Source organism: Acipenser ruthenus, chromosome 4, assembly GCF_902713425.1.
Source record: "Acipenser ruthenus chromosome 4, fAciRut3.2 maternal haplotype, whole genome shotgun sequence".
NCBI lineage: Eukaryota > Metazoa > Chordata > Actinopteri > Acipenseriformes > Acipenseridae > Acipenser > Acipenser ruthenus.
Genome location: NC_081192.1, coordinates 4,524,169 through 4,536,876, shown reverse-complemented (window position 1 = coordinate 4,536,876; position 12,708 = coordinate 4,524,169). Strand labels below are relative to the sequence as shown.

The following is a 12,708-nucleotide window of genomic DNA, read 5'->3' as shown; positions in this document are numbered from 1 at the left end:
GGAATTTCTTTTTTTTTTGTTAAAATGTTTTTTTTTTTGTATAATAGGGTGTACTGCATCAGAAAGGAATTTGATATAGGCCCAAGAAATGTTTTTAATATACACACACTCTGAGAAAAAAAAACGGAGTTTGCTGACGCTCCATTGCCTTCTACACACTTGTGCGCTGGAAAGGAAACACACATTAGAAGATCCTCAACAAAAAGTAAAATATCTTGAACTGTGACAAAAATGACATCTCTGGTGGCTATAGTACTTTTGCAGGAAGGCATGGGAATACTTCAAGCTATATAAAAATGTTCTCATTGTTTTCTCACAAAGTGTACACTGCTAACCCTAGCTCATACACAGGTGCTTGCTATCCATTAAATCTATTATATATACTGCCTTATTATTGATACACAAGTTAAATATCCAGCTATATTTGTTTTCCAATCATTATCAACCATTATGTACTCTATAATTAATTGTCATCTCATTCTCAGCCCATTAAATAGAATGGAAAGGCAAAGGCTGGACGCAAACTGCAAATCATGCAGTTCAAAGACGAACAACTTACCATTGAACTAAAGAGCAAGCTTTATAGTAGAGTGATAAGTGCATGTCTTATGCTGATGTCAGTTTTATGAACTCATCAGCTACTAGGAGGAGATTCATTACAAGTACATTGTCAATTTAACTGAAAAGAGGGAAAAGGATGATGAAGAGAATACTATTATTATTAAGTGGCTGAGGTGAGGTATGCAGCCAACTGTGATGTCACCCATTTGAAAGCAATTCCAAGCGGTGCCTGGGGTATGATTTTTTTTAAAGCTGGTGACATCAACCGTGTACACATGGAGAATGCAGCACAGTAAAAACTGAAAGCAGCAGGGTTGATGTCATGAATAGGGTTTCTCTGTGATGTGTCATGGAATACAGACGGTTAAACAAGCGTTCTGATTGGCTGAAAGATCCTGAGCAGTCTAGAATAACACACACATACATACATACATACATAGACACACGGTATTCCATTGGTTTGTATATAATTAATGTGAATAATACACTGCTTTATAAATGACATTGTCAATGATGCCTTCTTAGTATCCAGCATAATGCTGAAAGAGCTTTAAATGAGAATTGCATATCAAAGATAAAGGCATCTTTAGGGGTATCAGTTCAATATTTGAGCAAAGACTGGGTAGAGAACTCCTGCATACATAAAGTGTTACTTGAGAGAAAAGGAGAGCAGCTACAGTACTCATTACGAGCACTGCATACTTTAAACTTAGCAGCACCTAGTCTTACAAGAGCTGCAAGCCAGACAATACTTTGGAATGTAGCAACTATTTGCTAGATCATATCAGGGATGCTGAATCCTTGGATTTCTTTCAAACTAATTTGTAAAAATGCAGTATTTAGGGTGATAGTATCAACGTTGTATATAATGTTCACTGGAACTGACCTATACCACAGAATCATGTGTTTGTGTGATATAAATAAATCAAGATGTTTGAGTCATTGGAAATGCTTTCAGGACTGACTTACTGAAATGTCGATTCAACTTGTGCCTTCAGGCCTCAAGGAAACTACTGTGATTCCTATTGCATTCCTCAATGATCTATCCTGTAGTCTTTACCTTAATACTACGAATAACAAAGCATATGTGCAAATCACCATTTCATCTGAGTATTAATCATCATTTAAACAATTAAAATATTATATTTGTATTTGTAAGGGCAGAAATAAACTAGACTAACAGGAATGCTAGATGTTTGATTTTCATACCAACATTGCTGTACAAGTCAATTTTTCCAAATAGCAGTGCAGCTGTAACAATATTTATAATTGAGGCCCCTGGGTGCTACATTACTCTCATTATAGCTGTTTGTTCAACCCCCAGCCTGTTTAGTTGAGTGGTGACTGGTGTGGGAATAGAGTGCATTAATAATTCAGGTTACAGTTTTGCTTCAATTACAGAGAGGCCCCACATGCAAACATTATTGTTTTTTAAACGCTTGGCTTTATTTTACTTGGCCTATGATTTATTTCCTGTGTTTTACGATTTCTTCCCAGTCAGGGACAAAAACACACTGTGGGACAAAAACATTAGAAATACCAGCAATATGTAGCAAACACTTTTCTGCTAATGGGTAGTCCCTCATAGGATCCAGTCATTTGTTTTGCAAGTGGTATCACGACATGCATTCTGTAATACAGAAAAGCAACTTGATTGAATGCTTCTGAAGATCAAAGCAGAAGTGCATCAAAACCTAACAAATTGTTAAAAGTCCAAAAACAATAATAAAGAAAAGAAAAGAAAAGAAAAGTTATTATCGTTCTGAGTTTGATTAATAACTGCAGTTAGGCATAATGGGAATGTTAAGTTGTATGCCACTTAAATGTTACTGAGTGCCAGTGTTAAATGGTATGTGTCATGAGCGTGGTTGAATGGCAGTGTTAAATGGTACAGAGGAGTGTTGTCGTGACGGCTGCGTGTCGTCACCGGGGGGGAGTGAGGGAGCAGAGCTAGTCAGTCACTCACCCACCACTCGGCAGGTTCTGTGCTGTGCAGTCTTGCGATTTTCTTGCTGCTGCACTCACACGCTCTGCAGTTGAGTAAACCGCACACTAAACGCACGTAAAGAATATTCGCTGAATGCGTGCAAATTCGAAGTTTTCGCAAAAAAGGACTCTAAAATAGTAGTCGCCAAGAACAAGACCAGCCTAAACTGCTACGGTCAGTAAAATCTACCGTCCCCTCTTTTTAACCGGACTGGACTGGAGTAAACTGAAATTCAGAACTCTGTGCTGCAGCAGAAATACAAACAAACCACAGAATAAAATAATAATAATAATAATAATAATAATATTAATAATAAAAACATCGGCGGGAATGGCTTCATCTCCGTGCAGCAGCAATAGCTTTGATTCCGGGCTAGAGATCAAAACTCGCTCGGTGGAACAGACCCTGATCCCGCTGGTTTCCCAGGTAAGGACAGATGTTAACGAATGTACGGTTTGGTTTGTATTGGCATTATACTAAGCAGAGTCGTGTCACTTTCAGGAATATAGCAGTTTCTGCGACTTGTTTATTCGCTGGAGTTGGTCTAACAAAACTTGTATTTTATTTCATGTGAAGTCTAGAAGGCAAAGTGGTAGTATAGTGCATAAAACTGTAGCCTGTTGTGTTCACAGAGACCAGGCTACATTGTATCAGCATGTTTTTACTACTAGTCTGTGTTGTGATGGAGGAGGGGAGGCCGCATAATTACACTAGTAGTACAATCCGAGTGGCTGGAATTTAAAACAAGTCATGTTTCACATGGAAAGGGCAAGCAAATGCAGTGACGACAACTTGTAATACACTTTGTATTGCACCGATAGACTTCGGATTGTATCGGACTGAAACTTTCGAAATTGTTTTCAAACTGTACCTTTCGGTGTCTGTTCCAAGGGACCCGGATCCGCAGAAACTCGGGGAGGAAAAACTTTTTTTTCCCCCCTTGTTTTGGAAATGTCGTTAAACCCCAGACAGCCGCCACTAATAAGGCAAGTGATATCTCTATCTGCAACAACGGCAAAAAAAAAAAAAAAGGATCTGGGCTGACATCAGCGGGTTAAGAAAGCGAACACTTACTGAGGAGCTTTTGTACAGAAGTAGCAGTTTTATTCCCCAAAATAACACATTGGAAATCTGTCGTTACAAATGTTCAAATTCACGATTTCAGATAAGTAAGTGGTCTCTAACTAACTAGTTTATGAAGAAATAAAACGCGTTATTTTAAAATCTCTCTCGCCACAAACTAAACTAGTGAGAAGTGGGGTGGTTGCTTCTCTCGGCAGTTACCACGCTTCTAATGAATGTTAAAAAAGTCTATTTTGGAAAATAAACATTTAGTCATTTATTCGACAAGTATGTTCAAGAGCTGAAGTATAGCCTGCAACAGTATGAGGGGGCGTTATCTTAAAAGTGTGCTTAAGTTAATTATGTTTAGTGTATTTGTTTGCTGTTTTTTTTTACAAATAGTTAAGGAAAAAAAAATTAAAAACCGTGTAAAGGTGCAGAAACCCTTTTGAACTGCCTTGATCGTGTCGACTTTTTCCATTGTGAATGTGTCCTTTCTTTAGTTAGAGCTTATAAACGTGTGACCATTAGTCATGTGTATTTATTTATTTATTTATTTATTTATTTATTTATTTATTTTTATTCCATGGTTGGTTAATTCAATCAATACTGTTTAGCGATGCAGTACAGCTACGTTAGCCCAGCATATGTGATGATGGCACTAAGGTAAGGAGGCTTTCCAATGAGCTTTGGAAGTTAAACGCGGTATGACTTGGTGCAGAAGGTTTACAGTACGTGTAGGTTGTCTTTGGAAATACTAGAAGAAACTACAGTTAAATGACAGACGTTTCCAGTAGAAGTCATTTTCAATATATAAAATATGAGCCATATTTTTCTGGCTGATCTTTAGCAATGAGTTTGCCCGCTGGGATTACCGTTATTAAGTGTGATGTGTGGTTTCTGTACTGCACTGAAGGGTGTGCATTTATTGGGAGAGCAGTAGAAATGGGGATGATTTGGGGTGCATCATTGTTTACTGGGAGAGCAATAGAAATGGGGATGATTTGGGGTGCATTATTATTTTAATAAAATGGGCTGCTATAATTCTGTAGTTCAAGTGGATTATGGAGTAGGTAGAAAGCAACACATTCTTGCTCACTTCCTCTTAACCACTGCAAGAATAGGGATACACTAAACAGAAGAAAAGACCCTGATTTAAGAATTGTCTAAATATTACTAAAGATCATTTTTAGTACTGCACTGTTACATACTGTTCTCTCCATATATAACTGCCCAGTAAGCCTGACTTTTGAATAGGACCGCAGCCTTTACACTCTGATGTGGTGTGGTAACAAAAAAGCAGCTGGGTGACATTTATTCATCGGAATGCCTGCAGGCAGTGTTTCATTTATAATTTTTTGTACAATACTACAATACAGTACATTACCAAGGTCAGCTTAGAGAAAACTCCCACACTGTTGACCCCAGTTACACAAGTGCTGTTTAATAGGGAAACAGCTATTGTTATAAAATAAATATGCATTTATATGCTTTTGAGTTTAGTGAGACCATGTGAGAAGCTTTCACCCTCTGAATGGAAAATCATTTACTTTACCATTCTAAATCCCAGTGGGAATTATAATCAGTATGCTAAGCGTGTGCAGAATAATAATAATAATAATAATAATAATAATAATAATAATAATAAGATACTGTAGGGATGAAACTGACTTCTGCAGCATGCACTTTTTGCTATTGGCAGCCAGTCTTACCAAAGCACTTAAGTGTGCAAGGTGAGAAATAATCCTTTAGATGAATGGGACATGGGGCTTATCAGTTTGTCAGTGGGTGCATTTGTTTACAGTTATCAGTATTATTGTTTCCTATAAGACTGATATCACTTGCATACAGCCGTGCAAACTATTTCCAACACTTGTAAAATAATAGAAATTGCATTATGTGTAAAGAAAATAAAATACATTATTGCCCTTTCAACCAGTTACCCTCAATTGGTTTCATTACACAGAAAAGCACTGGCAGCACTGCTGCTTCTATCCTGCACACCCACATCTGATGTGGGTTAAGCTGTTGGTTGGGCTTTCTTCATGGGCGCTATAGTACTGTTTCTTATTTGAAATCTTCAGTCCAAGTTCAAAGGTTAAAAGGTTTAGCGTGCATTTAAATTGCATATCACCAGAAGACCGTCTATTGTGATCAATTACTCCTGCATAATAGTAGGTTAAAATACCTGTTTAAGAGTTAAGAATTCAGGGGCTCCCGAGTGGCACATCCAGTAAAGGTGCTTTGCGTGGAGTGCAGGATGCGCCTTGTGGCCTGGAGTTCGCAGGTTCGAATCCAGGCTATGTAACTGCCGATCGTGACTGGCTGTTCCTAGGGGGCGGCGCACAATTGGCCGAGCGCCGCCCAGATAGTGAGGGGAATCCACGGTTCACTGCGCACCAGCGACCCCTGTGGCCGATAAGGCGCCTGCGGTTCTGCAGTGGAGCCATCAGATCTGTGTTGTCCTCCGGCACTATAGGTCTGGTGGCCTCATGGTGGATCCGCAGTGCGAAAAATGACGGGTTGGCATTCGGAAGACGCGTGTTCCAGCCTCCATTTCCTGAGTCGCCAGGGGGTTGCAGCGTTGAGCCGGGATACAAATAACAATTGGGCATTCCAAATTGGGGAGAAAACTGGGGTAAAAAAACACATTGGTGAAGACTACATTTTTAGAAAAAAGAAAAAAAAATAAAGCATTCAGAAGACACACGCCTTTGTAAATGCGTGTGTTGCTGTATTTTAGTGGACTCAACAGGATTTTAAGGAAGCCAGATTTCAACTTTAGTCCTCATACCTACCTCCCTTTTTTTTGTTGCTTGAATCTGGAGCAAAATCTTGTTTGGAATTTGCATTATATTGCAGCACACACAAGACAGCACTTGCAGACAGCCTGTGAGACTGAACAGTCGTGCAGTAGGCAGAGGCTGAGTATGAACCTGTTACATTGTTGTTCCCAAGTGACCTGCTTAACTGTGGTACAAAAAGGAGTGCTTTTCAGTAGCAGAGTTCAGTACTATCGATTAAACAAAGCAGCACAGCATTGATGGCTCTTTATACATGGACTATTATAAATACTGTACTTAAAATAAAAACATTCTATATAGTTAGGGAATTATAATTACTTACATTGTTATCTTACAGTACGAGTGCCAGGCTGTGCTCTGACAATGTTGCACAATTTTATTTAATGTTGTGCTTTTTTATTTCTTTTGCATGCCCTGCATCTTACCTTTTGAATTTATAATATATATTTTTTATCATTACTTTTATCCCCATGAATCTAAAGAGCCAGGTGTGTAGGTTCTGTGAATCTGAGAATCTTGTATTGTTTTTTTCAGGCCCAAGATTGTAGTCTGTTTCTCTTGTTTGGTTAGGATGTTTTTATCTTTAAATAAAATAAATAAACCTGAATACATGGCTTTTGGTGGGCCTGCTTTAAAAAAAGAAAATTGAGTGCAAGACATCTGTAAGCTGCTGATAGCTTTCAAAATCATCAGGGTGGGGCAGAATGGAAGGGATATGTGTATTTACCTGTTTTTTCAAATTAAGTCTTCCAAAGGAAGGATCACATGATTACAATGTAATAGTCTTTTAGGGCCTCATTTACGAAAGGGCACTAAACATCATGGTGCACCATAATTGCAATTAGAGTGCAGCACGTTCATTATTTCCGTATTTACTATTGTAATTTTATTAATTATGGCAGACACTGATTTTATTGTGCCACACTATGGTAATCTGAATGTGATTTGTATGGTAATGCATGAGAACGTATTTAAATGAGGCACTCTGAGTAATGATATGATCTTTATTCACATCATATTTAGTCTAAGGGCGATAATCGCAGTGTGCATCTGAATTAGTGATAATTTGTTTGGAAAACTGGCTTTAACCACACACTATTTAAACCTATTTTTCTGGGCTGAAATCTATCTGGCATCATGGAGGCATTACTTGCATTACAGTTTTCATATAGAGCACTGAAAATTACCTCGAAATAACCGATAACAAGCGTGAATAAACGTGGTTGAATGTTATCATTTCTTAGATTTTATTTTATAGTTCATTACATTGGTACAAATAATAAAGTGGTTAAATAAAACACTGGACCAAACAAGGTATTATAATTTAAAACAAACTCCTCACTTGGACTGGCTGTGCGTGTTACAGCTTCATTTACTGGCTGTGCGTGTTACAGCTTCATTTACTGGCTGTGCGTGTTACAGCTACATTTACTGGCTGTGCACGTTACAGCTACATTTACTGGCTATGCGTGTTACAGCTACATTTACTGGCTGTGCACGTTACAGCTACATTTACTGGCTGTGCACGTTACAGCTACATTTACTGGCTGTGCACGTTACAGCTACATTTACTGGCTGTGCATGTTACAGCTACATTTTGTAAATGAGGCCCTTAGTGTGGATGTATACACAGAGAATTTTAAAACGATTAGACTGTTCATATAACTAGATCATATATGTCCCTAGGTAACAATCTCCTAGTTTCATACAAGGCTGTTCAAGGTGTAGAACAAGAACCAGATTATATGAAAGGACAGGCACAACCTGAGGAGGATAGACAAAAACTTTGGGTTTTATGTTTCTTAGTGTCCTATTGACTGCTTGCGAGAGGATGTGCTCCACTTGCCTTGTATGACAGCTTGTCTGTTGTGTCAAGCATGTGCCAGGCTAACGCAGGACGGTACAGTAGATAAGCTTTCTAAAGTGGGGTAACTTCCTGTAAAGTGCCCCAGTATATTTGTAACTTGCAACAAATTTGTTCATAAAGTAGTATGTAATCTCACCTGTAGGGTACATGATTGCATGCAAAAAGGTAGTAAAAAAATGAATTATGTAGTTCAGAAACTAATACGTTGACAAGCAGCAGCTCTTCTGATAAGATGTTGTAAGTTGAGATGGCCTCAAAACCAGACTTTAACGTCTCAACACGCGGCAAGATTGCTTCCAGTCCCCTCAGGGTGACGTTATTTTTTTCCCAGATTCCTTTGTTTCATTTAACTCGTAAAGTAGAGCTGTAGCCAATTAATACAGTTTCCTTTATTGGTGGGAAAGGCAGGCACCAAACTGTTCTAATTTATGGGAATTAAGAAGTTGCAGGGGGGCTCTTTGATCTATCATAACTCTGTAATTGCAGCAGTTTTAACCTGGGGCATACAAAAAACACAATTCTGCTGAAAACAAGTTCCAGTGTATTTAAAGGTCATTGCCACTGACTATGAAATTAAAAGTGGTTAGAAAGCACAACACTGTTAAAGACACCATTTTCTTTATTTCTTACATATAAAAAGAGAACTCTGGCGTTTCGGCCAGCTTCAAGTATTCCAATTACAAGGAATCTCTTAGTTCTTTTATGTAACAAAATAACACAAATACTTTTCTTGAAGCAGACTTTTTATAACTAGGCCAGATGTTTTACATACAGGGGTATCTTAGAAGTGCTAAAAAATGTGAAAAAATGAAACACTTGTGGAAGCTGATTTACACGGTTACTTAAAGAAATGGCTGGATGAGGTTCTTGCTTGAATCAATAAACAACCAAATGGGCAAGATGGGCCAAATGGACCTCCTCTTGTTTGTAACATATATGTTCTTAAAAGGCCACATACATAACACCTCCATGTATCTATACTGGTCAAATTTTTTAGAAAGTAAAACAAGTAAACACAGAGTATAATGCTAAACTAGGTTAGCCTGATTGATTCATGTACACTGTAAAACATTTTCTTTTTAAAATAAACACAGTAATGTGTTACATTAGGGAATACACACAAATGCTATATTCCTTCATTTTAAACAAAATGCGTTCATTTTACGTTTTTATGGTGTTAGATAGTTTGAGTTGCCACTTACAAATAATTTAATACAATTAGTTCAGTGGATAAAAAACTGTGTATTTCTGGCAAAGAACTGCTTTGCTAAAAACGCTGCTAACATACAAAATTCAATAGTGAAAAGTATATATTAATGCTACATTTGTAAAACAAACAGGCCACTAATGTAGATGCCTTCCTCTTACGTGGTATTAGAACAGAATTCTGTTTAAGCGTATTAGAGCCAAATGTCTCCGTCAAAACAACGCCCCAGTGCACCTTAAATAAGAACAAAAGACATTTTGCTAGCGAGCGGAGGCCATTCGGCCCGTCATGCTCGTTTGGTTGTTAAAAATCTTGCTCAAGCATTACATTGGAAACGTGCTGGCAATGAAGTCTGTATTCACCCTGGTCTTTCCATGCTCATGCATGCAATTCAAAACACAGGATTTTTACAGCTATCACATTACACGCACATAAAATACAGATTAACACACAATCCAAAGAAAATAAAAACATCGCTTACATTTTTGACATGTACAGTTTTAATAACACATGTCGGCAAATTGTATTTTTGCAGCGTCTAGCAAATGCACTGTAATGATGAAATAAACAAGCATCAATGAACTCTGTTTTGATCAGCTTCTAGGGCATTCCTGTTTTATGTGTTATCTTTGTTGTGACGTTTTTATAAGTAATATGCACCAAGATTCACTAAACTAAAAAAAACGGAATAAACCACAGTAAAAGTAAACTTCGGCAAAGAGATCGGGGTGGGGCGATTTGAAAGATGTTTCAGTAAATTGGTGGCATTTCCTCCTTTTGTTTTTCACTTGTTTAAAACACTCAACATTTTGACTGTCCGCCTTCAACCAGAACGTTACACGAGAGACACACAGCTGTGAATTTAGCAGAAGCGATCAATCAGATATATACAGAGTTTGAAGTGGCTACAAAAGTAATAGCTTATGTTCATGACAACGCGGCCAACGTGTGCTAAGCAATATCTTTGCTTTCTGGTAGCGTGGCAAGTGTGAGCTGTGCAGGGCACAATATAAATCTCTGCATTCAGAAAAGCCTGGAGGATGTATGACAAGTCCTTGCCTTCATGGCAGCAGCAAGGAGACTGGTTGGACATTTTAAAAAGAGTGAGATGGAGAGTGCAGGATGTGCACTTTAGTCTGGACGTCGCGAGTTCGAGTTCAGGCTATTCCTTTGCCGACCGAGAACGGGAGCTCCCAGGGGGCGGCACTCAATTGGCCGAGCAACGCCCAGGGGGAGGGAGGGCTAGGTCGGCCAGTGTGTCCTCGGCTTACCGCGCACCAGCGACCCCTGTAGTCTGACCAGGCACCTGCGGGTTTGCCTGTGAGCTGCCCAGGGCTGCGTTGTCCTCTGACGCTGTAGCTCTGGGTGGCTGCATGTTGAGTCTGCAGTGTGTAAAAAAGAGGTCGGCTGATGGCACACGCTTTGGAGGACAGCGTGTCCTCGTCTTCGCCGCTCCCGAGTCGGCGCAGGGGTGGTAGCGGTGGGCTGAGCCTGAAAATAATTGGACATTACTAAATTAGGGATAAAACAATAAAAATAATCCAAAGCCTGCGTGTCTGAAGCAGTCTTCCAGACTAGTGAGGCTGGTGGAAGACAACCTTCGAAAATGATTGAAATTGTGCCTGTACAAGTGAGTGCAGGTCAGAGGTCTTACCTGTTAAAAAGAAAACAAAGACCGAACAAGCAATGGAATTGTTACTTCGTGGACGGCCACAAACACACACTACTTCCAAGGAAACCTTAATCCAACAAGAGATGGCGATTTATGCTTCTGAAACTCCATTAAACATCAGCGAAGATACTCTGATTTGGTGGGAAAATAACCAGAGACGCTTTCCCAACCTAGCAGCCTTGGCAAAGAGCATGTTAAATATCCCTGCAATATCGGTCCCGAGCGAGCGTGTGTTCAGCAAAGCAGGGATGATTGTGCACAAACTGTTCTTTGAAACCGTAATATTTCTGAATAAAAACAGAAAATAAGCTCTGGAGAGAGCACAGACTTTGATACGCTGGACTTGTAAATTGTTATTCTTGTGTTCCCCGTTGGAGTTTTTTTTTCCTCTAATCCGGTTGCTGTCACCTTAAGGTAAAACAGCAATATTTTTAATGTTTTATTAACTTTTTGTGGGGAACCTCGCCGACAGTGTGACTAAACATCAATAATTATAAATGTGTAGTTTTAAGTTCAGCTGGAGAAACGTTTACTTTTCGTGATTAGATTTGATTAAAATATATGTAGTTATTTACACATTTCTTTTGGGTTATGAAAAACGATCGATAGTATAAAAAAAAACAAAAAAAAAAAACAACACATCGTCCCAGCCCTACAACCAGCTAATAAACATGGGAATATACTGTACATTATTTATTTTTCTGTTAATTGTTAGTTTAATATATAATAGGCCAGATAAAACAGCAAACAAGCCCTATGTATTATCAATTCCCAGTTGATCATATATTTGAAATCAGTTCAAATTGTTACTGTAATAACGTTTATCAAATTGAATCAGGTTTTTATAAGCAGGCGTCTTCACCACAATGCAGAAGAGCCGGGCTGGTCTGCATTCGTGGTTGTAGAGCTTTTAACCTCATCTCAGATTGCAGAAGTTACAGTTTTGTAGCTAACAGTATAGTTATTTATTTATTTACATTATTGTTCTTGGAGTGTGTGTGTTGTACTTGTTTTTAAATCTGCTTTCTTTCCGGACAGGAAGGTGCATAAAAGATATTTGGGCAGATTGGGAAATAAAATGACAAGGGAGGGTTGCAACAAACCGGACTATTTTTATTATGGTCTGAGCAGTTTATTTACACACCTCCGGTCTGAGACCTTTGCATTGAACAAAGAAGACTACACAGTGATCTGATTCAAGCATTCAAAATTCTAAAAGGTATTGACAATGTTGACCCAGGGGACTTTTTCGACCGAAAAAAGAAACAAGGACCAGGGGTCACAAAAATGGAGATTAGATAAAGGTTCATTTAGAACAGAAAATAGGAGGCACTTTTTTACACAGAGAATTGTGAGGGTCTGGAACCAACTCCCAAGTAATGTTGTTGAAGCTGACACCCTGGGGTCCTTCAAGAAGCTGCTTGATGAGATTCTGGGATCAGTAAGCTACTAACAACCAAACGAGCAAGATGGGCTGAATGGCCTCCTCTTGTTTGTAAACTTTCTTATGTTCATTGTCAATACCCTAGTGGCCTTTACAAGTTGTTT

The 12,708-nt window shown here is 38.7% G+C and overlaps 1 protein-coding gene across 2 annotated transcripts in view; it reads left to right on the top strand.

Annotated features, from left to right (window-relative positions):
- The first annotated feature begins 2,458 nt into the window (after positions 1–2,458).
- Positions 2,459–12,708, top strand: part of LOC117400505 (alpha-catulin-like) — a 104,013-nt gene continuing 93,763 nt past the window's right edge. For both annotated transcript variants that reach the window (XM_059021515.1, XM_034920616.2), the window contains exon 1: positions 2,459–2,974. In XM_059021515.1, the coding sequence (XP_058877498.1) occupies positions 2,879–2,974 (96 nt within the window). In that variant the 5' untranslated portion in view covers positions 2,459–2,878. The remainder of the gene's footprint in view (positions 2,975–12,708) is intronic.